The sequence below is a fragment of the Dendropsophus ebraccatus genome, chromosome 14 (genome assembly GCF_027789765.1).
Source record: "Dendropsophus ebraccatus isolate aDenEbr1 chromosome 14, aDenEbr1.pat, whole genome shotgun sequence".
Taxonomy (NCBI): Eukaryota; Metazoa; Chordata; class Amphibia; order Anura; family Hylidae; genus Dendropsophus; species Dendropsophus ebraccatus.
In genome coordinates, this window is record NC_091467.1 from 26,090,934 (window position 1) to 26,114,213 (window position 23,280).

Genomic DNA, 23,280 nt, shown 5'->3' on the forward strand with positions numbered 1-23,280 from the left:
GGGGCTTTTTATTAATAACAACACTTTTTTACACTTATACTAGAAGCCCCCCTGCAGTTAGGGTTATTCCCCATGGGGGACTTCTATTATAAATACACTGATCTCTCATTGAGATCTATGCTGTATAGTAATACAGCAAAGATCAATGAGATAGGCACTGGATTGCTTTCGGCTGCTGCAGCCGGAAGCAATCGAGTGCCGAGCCGGGATCAGCGCTATTACGGCGCAGACCCCGGCCCAAGCAGGATGTGTGGATCGCTTCTCCAGGACAACATCCCGGAGGAGTGATCCACCCCACTAGACACCAGGGAATCGGCTGCATAAAGGATTCAGATGCAGCTGTCAACTTTGACAGCTGCATCTGAATCCTTAATAAGCAGGCACCGCGATCGGACCGTGCCCGCTAATTGCTGCAGTCCTGGGCTACATGTGGCACCCGTGACCGCAGAGGTTCAGAGCAGGGTCGCCACGTGGCCCAGCTCTAAACTCCCCAAGGCGGCCTTAAGGGTGCATTCACACGTAACGGATCCGCAAAATATGTAAAAAATATATATATTTTTAAAGGAAAATAAGCGAATAACTAATATAGGTAAAGCAAGTCCTTACATACAAAAGTCAAAAACAGTTACTTAAGACTGTACATTACTTTCTGTGTAGAGGAGTTATACAGTCCCTGCATATAGCAACTCATCCTGCCACCGGCAAAGAGCAGGGGAGAACATCAAGTACCATCACACTGTAACGTAAATATATATATATACAATGGTCCATCAACTTACCAACTTACGATGGCCTCAAGTTACAATATTTTCAACATACAATGGTCCTTTGTGAACAATCGTAACTTGAGACCAGACTCAACATGCAATGCTAAAGACTGTCAGGATCTACGGCACATGTAAATAACTAGATGATCAACTAATAAAAGTGTCCATTTTACTGGTATTACTGAAGTGCATGCAGTGATTGGCTGCCTAGTAACCCATATATATATGCAAGCATGTCCTACCGTATGTTTATTTAGGCACAACGGGTCCAGGTGAAGCAAAACAGGTGCAAAACAAACATAAAGCAACTCCTACTCGTGTGAGCGCTTTCTATACAGTGGTAGTTTACCTTAACTGTATGGCAGACACTGGCCAGTGTATAGCTTCTCCAGCCTAAGGGTGAGTTCATAATGAGGACATGACATGTCACTTCTTTCGGCGGATAGCGGAATACGCCACCCCATAAAATGGTGTCTATGGAGCCAGCGAAAAAGGAGCACGGCCGTGCGCGCGGACAGCCGACGGAATTCCGCTGAGTTTATCCGCGAGAATTCCGTAGTGTGAACCCACCCTAAGGGTGGGTTGACTGAGGAATTCTCGTGGATTTTCAGGCGGATTCCGCACAGAATTCCACCTGTAAAGAATGAACATTGTGAATGTACATTGGCTTTAATGGGCTTTCCGCTTATTTGTTCACACAGCGGAATTTCCGTGCTGAAAATTTCGCCCCTGATCCGCTTTCCGCCTGAAGAATTGACGTCAATTCTTTAGGCAGATTCCGCTAGAGGAATCCTATAGAAGTCAATGAGGCTTTAATTCTGCTTGAAATTCTGCTTGAATTCCACTCAAATTCTGCTTAATTTCTGCCAGAGCTGAATAAGGGTGGGTTCATACTGAGGAATTCTTGCGGATAATGTCCGCGGAATTCCGCTGTCTGTCCCCGGGCACAGCTGCGCCTTTCCGCCGGCTCCATAGACACCATTCTATGGGCCAGCGTATTCCGCTATCCGCCGAAAGAAGTGACATGGTGTCTATGGAGCTGGCGGAAAGGTGCGGCCAGACAGCGGAACCCAACCTAAGCGCGGAATTTCAAGCAGAAAACTTTCTGCTTCAATTCCTCGAGAATTCCTCAATGTGAACCCACCCTTAAAGCAAAGTCCTGATTACCAGCTGCCTTGGTCAGCCGACTAGCTGACTCTATAAAGGCCGGCGTGGAACACGGGGAGTAGGCAACCACCCCACACAACCTGTATTGTCATTTCTCTAGGTATATGTGAAGAACCTAGAACCTAATATATATACACAGTGGTGCCTTGGTTTACAAGCATAATTCATTCTGGGACTGTGCTTGTAATCCAAATCACTCTTAAACCAAAGCAAGTTTTCCCATAAAGAAATCAATGAAATGCAGAGAATTGGTTCCACACCCCAAAAATAATGTTTTTTTATTCCGAATAACTTGTAAAACAGACGATTCAAACATTTTGAAACAGCTGAATATGTGATATTATAAATTACTGTACAGTATAGCAATCAACATGTAAAGTATAATGTATAGTAAGTGCATAAACCTGAAAAAACAGCAGCAGTTTGTAGTTACAGGATGGAACTGTAGATCCCCATAATGCAGTAGCGTAGTACAACAGGCTAGAATAGAGAAGCAGGGCTGCTATCAGAGGTCTGTGTGGTCACAGGACAGCAATGGGGAAGGGGTGTGTTCAGCATGGACCAATGAGGAATTGAGAATCAAAGAGCTGTGCAGGAGGACAGTGACAGAAACTTCTCTATACAGCAGTGTGAATGGCTAAATGTAAGTGCAGACACATTATAGCAGCAGTGTGTATAGCTGAGTGTGAGTGCAGGCACATAACTGGAATGGAGAGGATGGGAAACACAAAGACTGACAGAGAGTGTAGGGAGTATGAAAGAATGAGCAGGGCAGATGTGGGCACATAGAGGGGTTACAGCTATGAAGAGATTACCTCCACAGTGCTGTCCACTTATGTAAGCCTGAAGTGGATCTGCTATGATTTGGAAGGTGAGGGAGACTTCCTGGGCCAGAGTTCAGTGCTATAGACCCTGCTATGCAGACCTACCCCACTCCCCCTCCTACCCAGTACAGGGAACTCTTAAGCCAAAGCAATGCTCTTAAACCAAGTTACAATTTTGAAAAACTGTGAGCTCTTCTTGAACCGAGGTACCACTGTGTGTATGTTTATATACTGGGCCAGCGTCAGCACCCAACTTACTAGGGCAGGCCCAAAGAGGGAGAGGGGCCTGGTGTTCTGAAGTTCAGCCCTCTCAGTCTAGTGCAGGGTTAAGAGGCTGAATATCAGAAAACAGAGAAAGAGCAGGACCTGCCAGTGTCCTGCACATAGAGAGGGGTGAAGGACCTGATCACATGATCGGAAGGTCCTCAAAACTACAGTCTGTAGATCGGCTGGGCAGAGAGAAAGAGGGGGAAGACTGGGTTATAAGTGACGTGTGTGTGTGTCAGTCAGAAATGTTTGTCAGTAATGTCTGCCAGTCAGTAAGTGTGAGTGTCAGTCAATAATATGTGTGTCAGTCAGTAATGTGTGTATGTGTGTGTCAATCAGCGTGTGTGTGCCAGACAGTAATGTGTGTGTGTGTGTGTGCCAGTCAGTAATGTGAGTGTGTGTCAGTCAGTAATGAGGGGCCCGCTGAGGCTGTGTCACCCAAGGGCCCACAAAAACCTCGAGCCGGCCCTGTGTGTAAATAAATATATATATATATATATATATATATATATATATATATATAAAATTCTGTGTGTGTGTGTGTTATGTATTTTAGTTCTTGTAGTAAGTGATAGTGCCATCTACAGGATGATTGCTCTGTACTTACTGATTACAATAAAGTTGCATGCATTCAGAGGTTATTCACGAGGTCACTTCCCCTGCCGCTCTCACCACAGTCACTGTCATACTAGGCTGTACTGAATCTTCCAACACAGCACGTAGTGACAGTGCATACAGGAAATACTAGCTCCCAGATTCTCTGGTTGCTATAAGCGCAGATAGGATTGTACCTGAAGGGATTGTGTATAAATAGAGGTAAGGTCTAGTAATGCAGAAGCATAAGAGCAAAGTGCTTATTATTCTCTCTAAGAAGAAAACATTCTCCAGCAATGGGTCTTCTCCTAAGCCGCCTCCAGCAAACCCTAATGAAGTTCACTGGATACGAAGCTCGGATCGTGATGCTGGGTCTTGATGCTGCCGGGAAGACAACTATCCTGTACAAGCTAAAGCTGCATGAGACAGTCACTACAATCCCGACTATTGGATTCAATGTTGAGATTGTGGAACCCATCCGTAACGTCACCTTCACCGTATGGGATGTGGGTGGTCAGGACAGGATCAGAGCCCTGTGGAAACATTACTATAAAAACACAGATGGTCTGATATTCGTGTTGGACAGTGCCGACCCCGAAAGATTTCGGGAGGCCAATTCGGAGCTCAACGCCATCCTGGAGGATGATGAAATGAGAGGCGTCCCCTTCGTGGTGATGGCCAATAAGCAAGATCTACCCGGTGCCAGGCGACCAGGAGAATTGGCCGAAGAGCTAATGCTGAGAAAGATGAAAGGACAACAGTGGCATGTCCAAGGATGCTGTGCCACCACCGGGGTTGGGATTCTCGAAGGGTTGGAGATACTCACTGACCTGGTGAAACAATTTAAGCAGAACAAGCCATTCTGAACATGTCAATCAGAGAAAAAAAATTTGCATGTGACTTAAATTTTCTGATTCCAGATCTTCTAAAAAATGGTCACTTTGGCCAAATCCAGCTCTCTAGTATGAAAAATAAATGAACTGAATACTCTGCAGTGACTATAACACATCTATTCAAGGTGTAAGCTGAACATCACGGGACACCTCAGGACTATGTGACTATGGACATTTCATCACAGTGTTCTACAACAGGGGTTAATGCGTCTTCTTATCATTCCTCATAATTTCTATTTCTTCTGAGAATGTTAACATTTAATTCTTGGACATAAATGGCATAATATAAATATATGTTGAACATGAATATTAGTATCGTCCTTATTTCTATCCTAGGGCTGTTATACATGAAACACATAAAACCCTGCTTCCTGAACCCCTAATGTCCAGTACATAACAGTTTATTACAGCTGCCCTCAGTCTCTATTTTAAACAGTAGGGCCATGTTCACACATAGTATAACACCAGCCGTTCTGTGACCTGGCCGGCTCACAGAACGGCTGGTGTTACTAAAGATCATCCTGGCCGTTACCAGTTGCACCGGTGTACGCCCGGCATCCCAATTCACCGCTGAACACAATGGAGCATGCGGCCAGAGCCACACGCTCCATTGTGTAAACTGATACTTCTTGTACAGCCGCTATTCGATGAATAATGGTCGCAGAAAACTGACGTGAGTTTATTGTGCGGCCAGATGGAATCCCGTCCGGAGCGTATATTGTAGAGTATACAGTTCGCCCGGGATTCCATTCATTCCAATACAACGTATGTTTTGCATAAATCACGGCCGTTGATGCAACAACAGTCGTGATTTATGGAAAACTTACGTTGTGAACATGTCAATTCTTTGAGCGGAGGGCGATGGAAGCGGAGGTGTGCAAGCCCTCCTATAGAGATACTGTGTCACACTGAGGCAGACAGGATTCCGAGTTCCGCCACTTTTGCTCCATGTGAACTGGCCCTAAACACCCATCATACAGCTTCCACTACTCAGCCTGTGCAGTGAGCAAAAAAGAAAAATGCACCAGTGAAATAATTTTTTTTATTAAGAACTCCAACAAACCCCTGCTGACCATTTTATTAATAATAAAAAATCACTGACCCCTCTACTGTGCTGGCGGCTTTGTCTAGTGCCTGTGATTGTGAACTGCATGTGGTACCTGGACTTGCAAGTCTAGGTTCCCCAGCAGTTTACAAGCACATACACCAGCTGAGGTGACTAGCGCAGTAGGGAAAGGATGTTGTGCTGAAAAGGCTGTGTTGCCTCAACATGTTTTTAACGTAAATGCAATAGGGAACTGAGCCTCATTAAGAATTATCTTCCTCTGCACTGCAGCCTCTAGTGATCATGTGATGGTCACTAGAGGCTGCATTGCAGCTAAAGACACAGCTAGAAGCGAGAACAGGTATGTGTTAGGTGCATCCCCACTTAACCCCTTGCTCACTGTTCAGGACAATACTGATCGCTACTTAGTGTCTGTCACCAAAAGAATTAAGTAGTTATGCACATCACCACTTAACCAGAAAAGCTAAGTGATAATGCTGTGCATCACAATTTAAATCCTTACACTGCATGGGCTGGAGTACCCCTTAAAGCAACTCTGTACCCACAATCTGACCCCCCCCCAAACCGCTTGTACCTTCAGATAGCTGCTTTTAATCCAAGGTCTGTCCTGGGGTCCGTTCGGCAGGGGATGCAGTTATTGTCCTAAAAACCACTTTTAATCCTGCAGCGCTGTGTCTAACGGCCGGGGCTTACATTTGTATATGCATTAGGCTGGTACAACCTCTCTGTCCCTCCTCCCCGCCCTCCTCATAATTAGGAATGCTCCAGGCTGATTGCTTCCTATTCCCCACCTGTGTGTATAATGAACATGGGCTGGATCGTTAAGACACCTGTGCAAAGCTCAAACAGTAAATGTTCCTGGATCATTCCAAATGATGAGGAGGGCGGGGAGGAAGGACGGAGAGGTGGTGCCACCCTAATGCATATACAAATGTAAGCCCCGGCCGTTAGACACAGCGCTGCAGGAGTAAAAGTTGTTTTTATGACAATAACTGCATCACCTGCCGAATGGACCCCAGGACAGATCTTGGATTAAAAGCAGCTATCCGAAGGTTTGGGGGGGACAGATTGTGGGTAGCTTTAAAGGCCTATTAACATTGTATGGTGGAAGTAAAAAGCAGCTGAGAATTATTTGAACAACAACCATGTAATGCTATATTTACCCTCTAATAGTTTTTATACTGGGGACAACCAGAGCAGACACTGTCATCAGCTGCCTCCTAACCTGATCTATCTCCATGTTCATTGACTGTATAACTTTAGTGGTTAGGGGTTAAAATAAAGTTGCATGATACAAACAGGTTGTTCAAGATGTCACTTCCCTTTTCACTGTCAATGTCATACCAGGTTGTACAGTAATCTTCCAACACGGCACAGAATGACAAGCAGGAAATACTGGATATATTTTATGGTTTCCCTTTAAGCACAGATAGGATTGTGTATAAGAGAAGTGACGTGTGCAAATTGAACAGGCAAGAGCAAAGTGCAAACGTCTCCAGCTATGGGACTACTCCTGAGCAGCCTCCACCAAGCCCTAGTGAGGTTTACTGGATACCAAGCTCGGATCCATATGTTCGGTCTGGATGCGGCCGGGAAGACGTCTATCCTGTACCAGCTAAAGATGCATGAGGCAGTCACTTCAATCCCCACCATTGGATTCAATGTAGAGACCCTGACACCAGTCGGTAACACCATCTTTACTTTGTGGGATATAGGAGGTGGAGATAAGATCTCAGAACTTTGGCACGTTTACTATGAAAATACAGACGGAGTTATCTTCGTGGTGGACAGTGCTGACTCAGAAAGAATTCCTGAAGTAAGGGAGAAACTAAATACCCTGTTAGACGATGAAACCCTGAAAGGAGTCCCTGTCATGGTGCTGGCCAACAAGCAGGATCTTCCCAATGCCAGGAGACCAGAAGAACTTGCGGAGGACTTGGGGCTGGTTGACATAAAGAGAGACTTATGGCATTTCCAGGGCTGTAGTGCCACCACTGGGGAAGGTCTTGCCGAGGGGATGGAGATCCTTGCCGACTTTGTGAAACAATTTCAGAACAACAAGGGTTCTCGCTAACAATCTTCTCTCTACGATACACAAGTTCATAGTACTGACATACTTATGGTGGCACTGGGTTGATGGAACGGTATCAGAATAACTCTCACCATTGTTTCCAGATCCTGTCATCCTGATTTCAGCTCTTAAAGGGGTTATGTATTTGATCGATAGAGGTCCAACTACAACAATCATGACAACATCAGTCCTTTGTTTACTGAATGAAGGGGTAACAGCATGCATACTCCAGCACCATCCTTTTCACTCTTTATGGGACCAATAAAGACTTAATTTAACTACAACTGATGGGAGTCAACTTAGTAGCAGTTTGACATGTGTGATGTCACTCCATTTACTTGGTAATCATATAAGGGTCCACTACCACTACCACCATAAGGTTCACTACCACTAAGCATCAGGAGCTCCCATGGTCTATCAATGTACTGACATTTGAATGGCCACTGTGTAATACTGTATTTCACCTGCAGAGGGTGCTATAATGGTAACATAACTAACTGCACTTTTCTATGTTTTTGCACAAATCATGTTATAATATATGATATAATAAATATATTCCGTAGAATGAGCATGTCATTGTCTTCATACAGTATATCACAAGTTCAGGCCCTATTTTTATTGCAGTCCAGGCAAATACTCAAAAAGTGGCATCTAGACTAGAATGGGCAGGGCCGGCTCCTGGTAGGCCCTTGGGCGACAGAGCCACAGTGGGCCCCTTTGTGGTGGAAATCATGTGGAGACAGTAAACATCCACTGTAAATGACCAAATCCATAGTACCAATGCCTATTTTAGCAGTAATACCAGTATACCGGGTGGGGGGGGGGGGGGGGGGGGCGTGCTATCATCACCATTCATATTAACAGTCTACCACTGTTTTTTTCCAGATACCTGTATAGTGAGACCAATGTTACCAATGATATCAGTATACAGTTTTAGTATCGGACAAGTACTACCATGACTACAAAGTTACTATACGCAAACCAATATTCACCCATATACTGGCCCATAAGAGAGTATAGAGTAGTTACATCCAGTTACTGACAGGTGATGCGATCTTGCATTGGAATCCTTCCTTTTCATCATCTGCCATGAAAACTTGTCTCATCTATGATTTGTCTCTTCAGAACCTGTCAGACAAATAACTTAGACTTCTCCTATTTCCAACACCATCCTCCCCATCTGTAGCACTGCAAACAGTAATAATGTACCCTGCACAGTAAGGGTGTGTGCACACTACGGAATCCACGGTGCGGATTTTGTTGCTCACCCCTGCGAGCATCTCTGCCTGTGCCATAGACTCAATAGACTCCAAGACTAGTCAATTCTTTGGGCGGATGGCGGAATCTGCCTGTGCATAGAATGGAGTTGGAGAGGTGTGTGGGCGCAAGCAGAGGCGGGCGATAGAATTCATGGCAGGTTATCCGCACAGATTCCGTAGTGTGCGCGCATGAGTACATAAGTAGGTCTCCTCCCCACAGTAGATAAGGTACAGTAGGTTCTTTACAGTTCAGTACGTACAGTTCTTTACTGTTCACTAGTTTGTATCTACCTCTTTATTATAACTAGTCCTGTTCTGGGAAGCTGTGGTCCACTGCAAACTGTGTGTATTGTGTCACCCCTCTCAGTGTTCAGGTCTGCTATTCCATTCATTTCTTGTATGCATATTCAGTTATCAGTGCCTAAGGGTATTATGTCGCCCCCCCCCCCCCCCCCAGTGTTCAAGTATGGTACTTCTCATGTATATTTCACTGTATATGCCTAATGGTGTGATGATGCAATGGCTGGATGTCACGTGACTGCCCCTGCTTCCATGGTAACTCCAATGGCCATCAAGCTTTGGCTGGGGATACCATGTGACTTCCTGTCTGCCTCAGTCTTGTCTTCCACATTCAGGGGGACAAGTGTGTGTGTTCTCTCTCCCCTGTCAGGAGAGAGATACGTGTGCTCTGCTGCTCCAGCTCCACAAGAAGTATTCCTGGCTGTGTTCTATTCTCAAGTTCTCAAGATTCTAATCTTTTCTCCAGAAATGGGTGCCGTTCTTCGGTCATTCCTCTCGTCATCTTCTCTAATCATCAACAGCAAGTATTCATTTCAGTTCCATTCCACCCAGCATCTCTTCCTCAGTACCACTACTACTACTCCCATCATTCAGCACGCTCACCTACAGCCTATTGCAGCATCACCCATTACTCTGCTTCATTCAAGATTGTCTTATTCCCGGTTGCATCCGGAGAGATTGTTACTACTAGTTACCACCGTTACAATAAGTATACAACTACCGTTGTTTCTGAACCTTGGCATTGGTGTGATAATTGGTTCCCTGACTAAGGACAACGAAGAATCGCATGCCCAGCCTCCGCATCGTCAGGAGCCCGGTTCTCAGCTGTGTTGCCCTCGTGCCAAAACCGTGACAATCCTCTGCTCAGCAGCTGCCCCGGTTCCTGCCAGTAACAACACCCATCAGCGGAGTGGCCCGGGCATCGCAGTAGTTCCTCCAATAGGATTAAAGCGACTCTGTACCCGCAATCTGCCCTTCCCAAACTGATTGTACTGTCAGATAGCTGCTTTTTGTCCAAGATCTGTCCTGAGGTCCGTTCGGCAGGTGATGCAGTTATTGTCCTAAAAAACAACTTTTAAACTTGCATCCCTGTGTCAAATTGGCGTAGCCTAGAGTGTCTATGCCCTAACCTTGCATCGCCTCTCTGTCCCTCCTCCCCACTCTCTTTATCATTAGGAGTGGCCCTGGCAGAATTTCTTCTATTCCTCACTTGTCTGAACACTGCACAGGTGCCTTAACGATCCAGCCCATGTGTCGTGCTCACACAGGTTATGAATAGTAGTAAACCTGCCTGGAGCATTACTAATGATGAAGAGGGCGGGGAAGAGGGACAGAGAGGCGGTGCAAGCCTAATGCACAGACACTCTAGGCCACGCCAATTAGACACAGGGCCACAAGTTTTAAAGTTGTTTTTTAGGACTATAACTGCATCACCTGCTGAACGGACCCCAGGACAGATCTTGGATTAAAAGCAGCTATCTGACGGTACAAGTGGTTTGGGGAGGGCAGATTGTGGGTACAGAGTTGCTTTAAGGTACATGGACATCAATATGCAGCCATAGCGGATAGGTTTAAAAAATATATGCACAGTAAAATTTAAATTTAAATTTACAGGTATCCTAGCTAGAACCCAATAGCAACCAAGAAAATCTTCTTTTTTTTTACATTTTTCTCTCTTCTAATGCTTTACAAACTAATTGATTCCTTCTGCAGAGCCAGATGAGGGCTAATTTTTTTTGTACAACCAAATGTTCATTGTTCATTGTTTTTATTATGTTGTACTACGCTCAAAACATTTAAAGGGGGATAGGATAAGTTAACCCGGGTGTTACTAGTTTATGTACCCCTTGCAAAAGCTGTAATACAAGTTAACGTGGTAATGAAGTTGTACCTAAGTTTTACCATTAGATGTCGCTAATATTTGTATATGCACTTGTATATTCAAAGGCTTATTGGTTGTTTGTCATCTGCGCATCAATAAGAGCTTCTTTTCTTTTCTCCACCTATCTCTATTATCCTTTCTTCTCTTTGCACTTTCTTCTCCACCACTCACAGGAGGTATTACACATCCTGTAGGAAGTAGTCACATGGGGAGAGGATGTACACACCTACACTTAGCCAGTCCAGTGTAGTCTAGTGTGGTGTGAGGTAGTGGACAGACGTATGGGAAGCAAAGAGACTCTTTTCTTCTACAAAGCAACACCTATTCTTATTATGCAGTTCTTATGCAGTGCTAAGCCACTGAGGAAAGGACATGTCAGAGATCACCCAAACCCATGCCGTGAACATCTCTAACAGTGCAGGACAATATCCTGAAACAAGAATAACTGCTCTGGATAGAGCAAAGCTACTACAAGCCTATGTATTCTATCTCGCAGCGCAGGTGAGACAGCTCAGTGAGACAGGTCATATTTTGAAAATTTAGCTTGGTCATTAAAGCCCAAACTAGCTGCAGCATTAAGGGCCGATCCACAGTGGAGGCCAATAATCAATGATTGGTCGGGTGCCAATACCCCCAGTAGGTAGTATCCCGTAAGGTAATCCCCCTGCTAGGGCCCAATAGGTAGTATCCCCAGTAGATATCCCCAGTAGATAGCCCCCCAAAAGGTAGTTTCTCCATGTTATAGGCATTCCCATGAATGTATTGCTCCCTGGCAATTAACACCCCCTCCCCTAAAGGCATCACCACCTCTGTAATTAAGAAAAACAAAAACAAATATACTGGAGTACCCCTGCAGTCGTATAAAAAATATTAGAACAAATATGTACTGCCACAATTTCCCTATAGTTATGGCGTTCGCAGAATAGTATACAGCCAAGGGCCAAATGGTAGGTGAGGAACCTCTAACCAACTTTGTACTGGGGACACCTCAGACTACAGCCGCCTGTTCAGGACCAGAGCAGACGTTGTCGTCAGTTGGCTCGAACCTGATCAATTTACATGTTCATTGATTGTATACCTTTAGTGGTTAAGGGTTACAATAAAGTTGCATGATACAAACAGGTTGTTCAAGATGTCACTTCCCTTTTCACTGTCAATGTCATACCAGGTTGTACAGTAATCTTCCAACACGGCACAGAATGACGAGCAGGAAATAGTGCATATACTTTTATGGTTTCCTCCAAGCACAGATAGGATTGTGTATAAGAGAAGTGACGTGTGCAAATTGAACAGACAAGAGCAAAGTGCAAACGTCTCCAGCTATGGGACTACTCCTGAGCAGCCTCCACCAAGCCCTAGTGAGGTTGACTGGATACCAAGCTCGCATACAGATGTTGGGTCTGGATGCGGCCGGGAAGACGTCTATCCTGTACCAGCTAAAGACGCATGAAGCAGTCAATACGATCCCCACCATTGGATTCAATATAGAGACCCTGACACCAGTCGGTAACACCATCTTTACTTTGTGGGATGTGGGAGGTGGAGATAGGATCAGGGAACTTTGGCACCATTACAATCAAAATACAGACGGAGTTATCTTCGTGGTGGACAGTGCTGACTCAGAAAGAATTCCTGAAGTAAGGGAGAAACTAAATACCCTGTTAGACGATGAAACCCTGAAAGAAGTCCCTGTCATGGTGCTGGCCAACAAGCAGGATCTTCCCAATGCCAGGAGACCAGAAGAACTTGCGGAGGACTTGGGGCTGGTTGACATAAAGAGAGACTTATGGCATTTCCAGGGCTGTAGTGCCACCACTGGGGAAGGTCTTGCCGAGGGGATGGAGATCCTTGCCGACTTTGTGAAACAATTTAAGAATAACAAGGGTTCTAACTAACAGTCTTCTCTCTACGATACACAGGTTCATACTACTGAAATAGAAATGGTGGTGCTGGACTGATGGAACAGTATCAGAATAATTCCCACCATAGTTTCCAAATCTCCAAGCCTGACTCATATAGCCATCCTGATTTCAGCTCTGTAAGGGGTTATGTATCTGATCAATGGAGGTCAGACCAATCATGAAAACATGGGCAATTTGTCTTATGAACGAATGGAGTGACAGCATGAATTCTCGACCGCCATTCCATTCACTTCTTATGGAACTGATAAAAATGACTACAAGTGACAGGAGTCAACAGAGTCACAGTTCAACATGTGTGATGTCGCTCTATTTACTTGGTAATCATCTACATATCATAGATCGCGAGCCCAATTATCATTCACTACCACTAAGCATCAGGGGCTTCGAGCCTGAGATTTATCAAACATGGTGTAAAGTAAAACTGGCTCAGTTGCCCCTAGCAACCAATCAGATTCCACCTTTCATTTTCCAAAGAGTCTGTAAGGAATGAAAAGTGGAATCTGATTGGTTGCTAGGGGCAACTGAGCCACTTTTACTTTACACCATGTTTGATAAATCTCCCCCAATGTACTGTATCTATGTATTACATTTGAACTGCCATTGTGTAATAATATATTTCAACTGCAGAGGGTGCTGTCATGGTAAAATAACTAATAAACAGCTCTTTTTCTATGTTTTTGTACAAATCATGTTAAAATATATCTTATAATAAATATATTCCACACAGTGAGCATCAAATTGTCTTCATTCAGTACAGAATATACATAATTTCAATGTGTGGCTAAACTCCCAGTAATCCTATGGGGTTTTATGCTCCATGGGGGAAGTGCAGGGAGTTCCTGCTCTGAAGGGGGGTTCCCACACAATAGCAGAATGCCCCTGCTCCCAAGTAGCCTATGGCTAAATATAGAATACACGGAATAGAGGGGGGGGGGCTATTCACTATATATATATATATACACACAGTATATATATATATATATATATATATATATATATATATATTTATTTATTTATTTATTTTTTTATATATATACACAGTGGTACCTTGGTTTAAGAGTAACTTGGTTTAGGAGCTCACAGTGACTTGGTTTAAGAGCATTGCTTTGGTTTAAGTGCTCCCTGTACTGGGTGGGAGTGCAAGTGGAGGAAAGGCATCGTCTGTATAGCGGGGTCTACAGCCCTGTACTCTGACCCAGGAAGTCTCTCTCACCTTCCAAATCATAGCAGAACCACTTCAGGCTGGGGCTTGCATCAGGGGACAGGACGGTGGAGCTAATGTCTCTATAGCTGTAACCCTTCTCACCCCGTACAGAGTGCTGCATGTATGTGCCCACATCTGCTCTGCTCATTCCATCATACTCCTGGCAGTCTCTGTCTGTTTCCCATCCTCTCCATTACTGTAAGTAACTTATAATATCACATATTCTGCTGTTTCTGAATGTTTGTTTCATTTGTTTTACCTGTTATTCAAAATAAAAAAAAAAAAAAAATATTTTGGGGGTGTGGAACTAATTGTCTGCATTTCTATGATTTCTTATGGGAAAATTTGCTTTGGTTTAAGAGTGGATTGGATTACAAGAACGGCCCCGGAACGAATTATGCTTGTAATCCAAGGCACCACTATATATATGTGTGTGTATATATATATATATATATATATATATATATATATATATATATATATATAAAATTTTTAAATTTATTTTTGTTATCATCATTTTTTTTTTAGGCAAGTAGGGTATCGTGTGTGTGTGTGTGGGGGGGGGGGGGGGCACACACTTATTTTGGCCCTTTCCAGCCTAATAAGCAGGCTCAGACTGGCCCACCAGGGAACCAGGAAAGAAATCCCTCTGGAAATGCCTCACCTGGGTGGCATCTCTAATTAACCTCATGCTCGCTGGGCCAAGCACAGTGAGCTCAGCCCTGAGGATGGGGGACAGTAAGCAGTGATCCATGCAGATCACTGCTTAATACCTGCCACCAAAAGCGGTGCATTGCCAATTAACTCCATATGGTGTGTTTACACAGAGAGATTTACAGCCAAAGCCAGGAACAGACTGTAAACAGAGAACAAGTCATAAAGGAAAAGACTGAGATTTCTCCTATTTTCAAATCCATTCCTGGCTTTGGCTTCAAAAATCTGTCAGACAAATCTGTCTGTGTAAACTCACCATTACACTCTGCGCTGCTCCCAGAATATGGAGTGTAAGAGCCCGATTATTGATTGTATAAATTTAGTGGTTAGGGGTTACAAAAAAAGTTGCATGTATACAGGGCCGGCCTTAGGGGTGTGCGACCTGTGCAACCGCACAGGGCGCATCACCCCATCAATCAAAGGGAGCGCCGCCAGGTGAACCCAGCGGCACCCCCTTTTAATGTCGGACAGGCCCACTGGAGGTTCATAAGAGCCTCCAGTGGCCGCCGACAGCTGCAGGGGCATCACGAGAATCCACGATGCCTGTTCTGGATTCCCGGATGAGCGGCGCACTCAGCTGTGTGTGTGTTTGTGTGTGTGAGCGTGTAGCGGCGGCAGCAGCAGCATCCAGGACTTCCGGTACAGGCAGTGTCTCCGACACTATGTCTATACAGGAGGAGAGAAGAGAGAAGAGGAGCTCCAGCTGCCAGGAGATGCGCAGCTGCGGTGGAGCCTGTACTAGGTGAGTTTACTTGTTTGTTTGTTTTTTTGTTTCTGATGTTCTGTGGGGACACTTCTATGGTGGAGCACAGGGGGGGATTACTATGGTGGAGCACAGGGGGGGATTACTATGGGGGAGCACAGGGGGGAATTACTATGGGGGAGTATGGGGGGGATTTACTATGGGGAGCACAGGGAATACTATGGGGAGCACGGGGGATTACAATGGGGGAGAATGGGGGATTACTATGGAGAGCGCATAGGGCGGATTACTATGGGAAGCACAGGGGCCACTTCTATGGGCAGAGAACAGGGGGGATTACTATGGGGAGTACAGGGGGGATTACTATGGGGGAGCACGGGGTGATTACTATAGGGAGCAGGGGGGAATACTATGGGGAGCACAGGGGGGATTACTATGGGGGAGCACAGGGGGGACTACTATGGGGAGCACAGGGGGCACTTCTATGGGCAGAGCACAGGGGGGATTACTATGGGGAGCAAAGGGGGGGTTACTATTGGGGAGCACAAGGGGGTATTACAATGGGGAGCAGGGGGGAATACTACTGGGAGCACAAGGGGGAATTACTATGGGGGAGCACAGGGGGGAATTACTATGGGGAGCACGGGGGATTACTATGGGGAGGGGGCATTGCTATGGGTGGAGCACGGGGGGGATTTTTATGGGGAGCACAGGGGGCACTTCTGTGGACAGAGCACGGGGGGGATTACTATGGGGGAGCATGGGGGATTACTTTGGGGAGCAGGGGGAATACTCTGGGGAGCACAGGGGGGATTACTATAGGGGGGGTACAGGGGGGATTATTATAGGGAGCACAGGGGGAAATTGCTATGGGGAGCACAGGGATTACTATAATGAGCACAGGGGGATTATTATAGGGAGCACAGGGGGGAATTACTATGGGGAGCATGGGGGGATTACTAATGGAGAGCACAGGGGGGAATTACTATGGGAAACACAGGGGGATTACTATAGGGGATGGCACAGAAAGGAGGGCACCTACTATATACAAACTGCACATAGGGGGCCACCTACTATATAAGGGCTTCAAAGAGGGGTCAGACTACTATATACAGTAGGGGCACAGGGGACCTAACAATTATTTGTGCTGGAGCAAGGAGCCTAAAATGTTTCTCTGGCAGATTCTGGACAGAGGATTCATGGCCAGAAGAGGACTGCAAGATGGTCCAGACAGAATGGAGAAAAAAAGTCAATGACTCTGATCAGAGAAGACTCCTCCTGTGAGCGTAACTGCACTCTCTTATAGGGTCTGTAGTGATAGTGTGTGTGTGTCTGTGGGGGGGCGCCAAAAGCAAATTCCGCACAGGGCGCCATCTACCCTAAGGCCAGCCCTGCATGTATACAAACAGGTTATTCATGATGTCACTTCCCTTTTCACTGTCAATGTCATATCAAGCTGTACTATACTCTTCCAACATGGCACAGAATGACACGTAGGAATTACCAGTATACCTATATGGTTTTCTCTAAGCACATATACGATACACTACAGCCGCCTGTTCAGGACCAGAGCAGACGTTGTCATCAGTTGCCTCGAACCTGATCAATCTACATGTTCATTGATTGTATAACTTTAGAGGTTAGGGGTTACAATAAAGTTGCATGATACAAACAGGTTGTTCAAGATGTCACTTCCCTTTTCACTGTCAATGTCATACCAGGTTGTACAGTAATCTTCCAACACAGCACAGAATGACAAGCAGGAAATACTGGATATATTTTATGGTTTCCCTTTAAGCACAGATAGGATTGTGTATAAGAGAAGTGACGTGTGCAAAATGAACAGGCAAGAGCAAAGTGCAAACGTCTCCAGCTATGGGACTACTCCTGAGCAGCCTCCACCAAGCCCTAGTGAGGTTTGACAGTGTGAAACATTTTAAGAAGAAAAAGCGTTCTGACTAACAATCTTCTCTCTACAATACACAAGAAACAGTATCACAATAACTTCTGTAAGCCTGACTCATATAGCCATCCTGATTTCAGCTCTTAAAGGGGTTACATATCTGATCAAAGGAGGCCCGACTGCACCAATCACCACCAGTGAATGGAGTGACAGCATACCATTCCATTCACTCCTTATGAGATCGATAAAGATAGGCGACTACAACTGACGGGAGTCAACAGAGTTTGACATGTGTGATATCACTCCATTTACCTGGCAATCATATATATGTCATATATTGCGGGTCCCCTTATCATTCACTACCACTAAGCATCAGGGGCTTCCAGTGTCTGTCCATGTATTACATTTGAATTGCCAATATGCAATAATATATTTCAACTGCAGAGGGTGCTGTCCAGGTAAAATAACTAATAGCTGCAAATAGGACACCTTCCTAAAATAAGAGACCCTAGAGACAGGAGCAGGGAGGGCTAAATATCAGAGTGTATTCCCACATTGTGTTTGTGTTAATAACGCAATGTCAGAACACAGCACTATCTGTGCGCTGTTGCCCACTGTGTTAGGGTCCTATTACACGGTCTGATATCCTGGGTAAGTAGCAGCGTTCTGCTAGGGTTCCAGCTGGTGGGGGCCCCTAAGTGGTGGAGGCCCCGGATCATGTGCCCCAGGTGCCCTCCCTTTAATCCGGCCCTGAAGGCATCCACCCAAAAATAAGGCACTCCTACTTTAAACTAGGGCACCCCCCGAAAGTAAGGCCGCCCAGGACTGACCTAATTCCCTGGTGGACCTTCACAGCAGACGCCGCGGGCATACTGGTCCATGGCCCCCACGTCTTCCGCACGTCCTGCCGCACACTTGACGCACGTCCCGCCACATGCCTGACACACGTTCCGCTACTGATGCGCTCCTGCTTCAGCAAGGATGCTGGTGAGCATACTGGGGAGGTCCAGGGTGATGTCAGGGGGGGAGAGAAATAAGGCATTCCCCGAAAATAAGACAAAGGGGGACATTTACTAAGGAGTCTAAAGTGTGTGACTCTTCTAATGGGGATTGGTGTATATTTTGTTCCAATATCTTGTTAATGATTTCTTAAAATGTAGCACTGCCATATTGAATGTATCTAAGTAAAAAGTCGGGAAAAAAGCAAAAATTGTTCAACCATATTTACCTGGTACTGACCAGACCTAGGCCTGCACCTGTTTGTGCAACTTTTTAAAAAGTCGCAAATAATAAATTGGGTGCTAATCTCAGATTATGCGAACTTTTGGGTGAATACTCAAATCAGGCAGTCGCATCTAAAAAATATTTAACTGTCGAAAACTGGTTCATAAATAGAACTGAGACCAAAAATGGGTGAAATATCCAATTATTCACCTAAAATAGGTGCAAAGCCCTTGATAAATTCCCCCCTTAGCGCATGTTTTTGAGCAAAATTTAATATAAGGCACTAATATAATATAAGGCAATAATAAGGTCTTATTTTCGAAGAAACACGGTAATAAATCCATTCCGCATGATGAGCACGTCATGGTCTTCATACAGTATAATGTTACCTTTCACAGAATCAGATGGGCGGAGTCTCTAGTTTCAGCCCTTCTGATGACATCATCCGTAGCCTGGTCAGAAGGAGCTTAGAGGAAACTTCCAGCACAGCAGAGAATGACAGAGAAAACAGGAAATTGCGCTGTGCACCCAGACGCTGTACTGTATAATATCATGTATAAAGTTTGTTTAGGAAAATGCTGTGCAAAGAAAGTAGTAAAATCCAGTTTATGACTTGTCAGCTTTACAGGAAGGCTCGGTCAATAAAACAAAATTATAAAAATATAGAACGGTAAAAGTTGACATCAACATGTTCCATTACATAAACCATGTCATGTACTCAACACTTTCCACTCCAGCTGTGTCCTATGGTAGGTGGCACAGCGCTCTAGCCAAGGCAAGTTACCATACTATAAGACCTATATGCTAATAATCTAGATATTCACACATGTAGACTGATTTATTTCTATGGCTCCATACACACATCTGTAGGTGTTACAGATCCATTTTGGAGACATGATTTATGACACAAAAAAAAGATTAAGCCATTAGGCGTCTGTGTCACCTGTTTGAATCATGGAGTCCCTGAAAACGTGGACAGTTACTGAAACACATTTGTAATCCTGTCCGCAGTTGTGGTTCTGCAATTACAGACAGGGTTACTGATGTGTGAATGGGACCTAAGGATGCAGTCACACATACAGGATCTGTTGCAGATTTGCAGCTAAATGCATGCATCATCAATCTACAGCAGATTCTGTATGTGTGACTGCATCCTTGACTTAAAAAGTAAAGAAATGTCTGTAAAGTGAACCACAAGTGTCCCTTTGTATGTCATACATTCACTGACATATACATATATAGCCAAAGATACACACACTCACTGACATATACATATATAGCCATAGATACATGTATTCACTGACAAATACATACATAGCCACAGATACAGACTCACTGACATATACATATATAGCCACAGATACATACATTCACTGACATATACATATATAGCCACAGATACATAAAGAGTGATGTGTGATAGTACGGGCAGGGCGGTGACGTCACTTCCTCTCTCACCACTGACAGTGTAATATCTGGTTGTAGAGAAAAGCTCCAACACAGCACGGAGTGACAGAGCAAGCAGGAAATTCCTGAAGCGTTCATGGTTGCTAGGTCACATGGGTCTGAGGCAGAGTATATATAGTGATAAAGCTTTAGTGCAGCATGTACAGCTACATACGGGAGAGCACAGAGATCCTTACAGAGCGGAGCATTACCTGCAGCAGATATGGGCGCCCTCCTCAGCAGTCTCTACCAAACCCTTATGAGCTTCTCCGGAACCAAAGCTCGGATCCTTCTGCTGGGTCTTGATGCTGCTGGAAAGACGACTTTACTCTATAAACTGAAGCTGAACGAGACGGTCTGCACAATCCCAACCATTGGATTCAACGTAGAGACCGTGGAGCCCATCCGTAACGTCACCTTCACCGTGTGGGACGTGGGCGGTCAGGACAGGATCAGAGCCCTGTGGAAACATTACTTCATGAACACCGATGGGCTTGTGTATGTGGTGGACAGTGCCGACCCGGAGAGATTTGAGGAGGCCAGGACGGAGCTCGTCGCCATCCTGGAAAACGATGAAATGAGAGGCGTCCCCTTCGTGGTGATGGCCAATAAGCAAGATCTACCCGGGGCCAGGAAGCCCATGGATCTAGCAGAGGCACTGGGACTGATAAAGATGAAAGGACACCAGTGGCACGTCCAGGGATGTTGTGCTGCCACTGGGGATGGACTTGTCGAGGGGCTGGAGGTCCTCACCAACTTGGTGAAACAGTTTCAGAAGAACAAATCATTCTGATTGTAACAGCACACCTAATGGCAAGACCTGGTACTGCATGGGTAAATGTTTTGTGGGCAATGTAGGCTCATTATGCCCACTGTCATCCAAAGTATCAGGAACTGGTGATATATCTCTGCTACATGATGACCCCAGCATGCTGCTCTCTAGATGGTTGGCTTGGGCCCGCACTAGTGGCGCCACCATCACAAAGCTGGACTGGCAATCTCTCCTGGACATTAAGAACTGAATACATGGGAAGGTTTCTTATAACCTTATATTTCCACCTTTATTACTTCACCCTCATAAGAGACTTTTAGTGAGTACTATATATTGTATATACTAAGTATAAAGCTGTCATGATACACTACGCGTTTAAGTTTTGGACACTGTGCATATATGATGCCTAGAATTTATTTTTGCTAATAAATGTTGATTGTAGGTGAAGAAATCATGTCATACTGTATTTTTTTGGGATTCAAGAGAACATAGCATGCTTTTCACTAGGAACAGCGCCACTCTTGTCCTTAGTTTGTGTGTGGTATTGCAGCTCAGTTCCATTGATGTGAATGGAGCAGAGTTGTAATAAAACACACAACCTGAGGACAGGGGTGGCATTGTAATGGAAGCAAGCAGCTATTGTATTGTATTTATAGGGGTTATTCATATTTTTCATAACCAGCCAGATACACTAAGTAGTAGCAAGGTGGAAAGAACCATGGGCACTGGCCCTCCCCAGCCTAATAATGCCAGCCTGTTACCACCCCAGGACAGAGGAGGGTTAGTTTTAGTCGTTTTATAAGTTATCGCTAAGGCCCAGGTCTTACTGTACTGTATGCCCACCCGCTGCATAATCAGCCACACACACAACATACAGCACAGTGAGTTACGTGGGTTCTAGGGCCCAGGGAATAATAGGCCCCGCCTCTTTGACACCATTCACAGCCTAAATCAAGGTTTTGAGCTGCTCAGAAGTGAAATAGCAGGTACAGTCCCTACCAAAAGTATGGGTTCATACATTGTTAGCAAAGTCAGGCAAGAGAGTTGGACCCCCACCGATATATTGATGACAGGCCATCAGTTCTGAGGGCTGGAGACCCCTGTGCTGTACACCTCTCCATGTGCCATAAGCAAATGCCACCTAGTGGTTATTTTACAATGTTTGCAAAAACAACACTTATTCTGTGACAAAGACAGGGTACCAGAAACTGTACTAGGTCCTAGGTCAAACTCTTAAAACATACTGACTGTTGAATCCCTCATGAAGACAGTGTTTTAGTCGGAAATGGGAAGACACTTTTTAGGCTATGTTCTCACACAGCTTTTGGGCCATAAAGGTTATTTTATAACTCAAAAAATGTATATATATATTTCCCTGTGGCACAAGTTGGCTGAACATAACCATGCCTTCTTCTGGATCAACAGGTTTAGATTAATGGATTGTATGGAAGTAAATCATTTTTACTAATCCAAGATCTGTCTCCTCATTTCTCACTATTCCATAGCAGTCAGGTAATAGTGCATACAGTGGTGCCTTGGATTACGAGCATAATTCGTTCCAGAACCATGCTTGTAATCCATGCCTACTCTTAAAACAAAGCAAATATTCCCATAAGAAATCACTGATATGCAGACAATTGGTTCCACACTTCAAAAATAATGATTTTTTTTATTCTGAATAACCTGTAGAACAGAGGAAACAAAACAATGAGAAACAGCAGAATATGTCATATTATAGGTAACTGTACAGTATAGCAATCAACATGTGGAGTATAATGTATGGTAACTGCATAAACCTGAAAACACAGCAGCAGTTTGTAGATACAGGATGGAACTGTAGATCCCCATAATGCAGGAGTGTAGTACATCAGGCTAGAATAGAGAAGCAGGGCTGTTGTCAGGGGTCTGTGTGGTCACATGACAGCAATGCGGAAGGGGGTGTGTTCAGCATGGACCAATCAGGTAGTGAGAATCACAGAGCTGTGCAGGAGGACAGTGACAGAAACTTTTCTATACAGCAGTGTGAGTGGCTGAGTGTAAGTACAGTAACATTATAGCAGCAGTGAGTATAGCTGATTGTTAAGTGCAGGCACATTATAGTAGCAGTGTGTATAGCTGAGTATGACTGCAGTCACATTATAGCAGGAATGGAGAGGATGGGAAACACAAGGGCTGACAGACACTGCAGGGAGCATGAAGGAATCAGCAGAGCAGATGTGGGCTTTTCCTATGCTGGTTTTATTGCAATATTTTGTATGACAGTACAAGCAGCTTTTTCTATACTGGTTATTTTGCAGTATTA

General features: G+C 44.8%; 4 protein-coding genes across 4 annotated transcripts; all 4 read left to right on the forward strand.

The window, feature by feature from the left end:
- Positions 1-3,727: 3,727 nt before the first annotated feature.
- On the forward strand, positions 3,728-4,809 carry LOC138773021 (uncharacterized). Its single transcript, XM_069953908.1, has one exon. It carries the CDS (start codon positions 3,916-3,918, stop codon positions 4,483-4,485), a length of 570 nt encoding a protein of 189 aa, XP_069810009.1. The 5' UTR covers positions 3,728-3,915; the 3' UTR covers positions 4,486-4,809.
- Positions 4,810-7,023: 2,214 nt separating this feature from the next.
- LOC138773085 (uncharacterized) lies at positions 7,024-8,232 on the forward strand. The gene has a single exon (XM_069954032.1). It carries the CDS (start codon positions 7,080-7,082, stop codon positions 7,650-7,652), a length of 573 nt encoding a protein of 190 aa, XP_069810133.1. The 5' UTR covers positions 7,024-7,079; the 3' UTR covers positions 7,653-8,232.
- A 4,168-nt stretch (positions 8,233-12,400) lies between these two features.
- On the forward strand, positions 12,401-13,418 carry LOC138771626 (uncharacterized). The gene has a single exon (XM_069951462.1). The coding sequence runs from the start codon at positions 12,413-12,415 to the stop codon at positions 12,983-12,985; it is 573 nt and encodes a 190-aa protein (XP_069807563.1). The 5' UTR covers positions 12,401-12,412; the 3' UTR covers positions 12,986-13,418.
- Positions 13,419-20,251: 6,833 nt separating this feature from the next.
- On the forward strand, positions 20,252-21,419 carry LOC138772986 (uncharacterized). Its single transcript, XM_069953833.1, has one exon. The coding sequence runs from the start codon at positions 20,430-20,432 to the stop codon at positions 20,997-20,999; it is 570 nt and encodes a 189-aa protein (XP_069809934.1). The 5' UTR covers positions 20,252-20,429; the 3' UTR covers positions 21,000-21,419.
- The last annotated feature ends 1,861 nt before the right edge of the window (positions 21,420-23,280 follow it).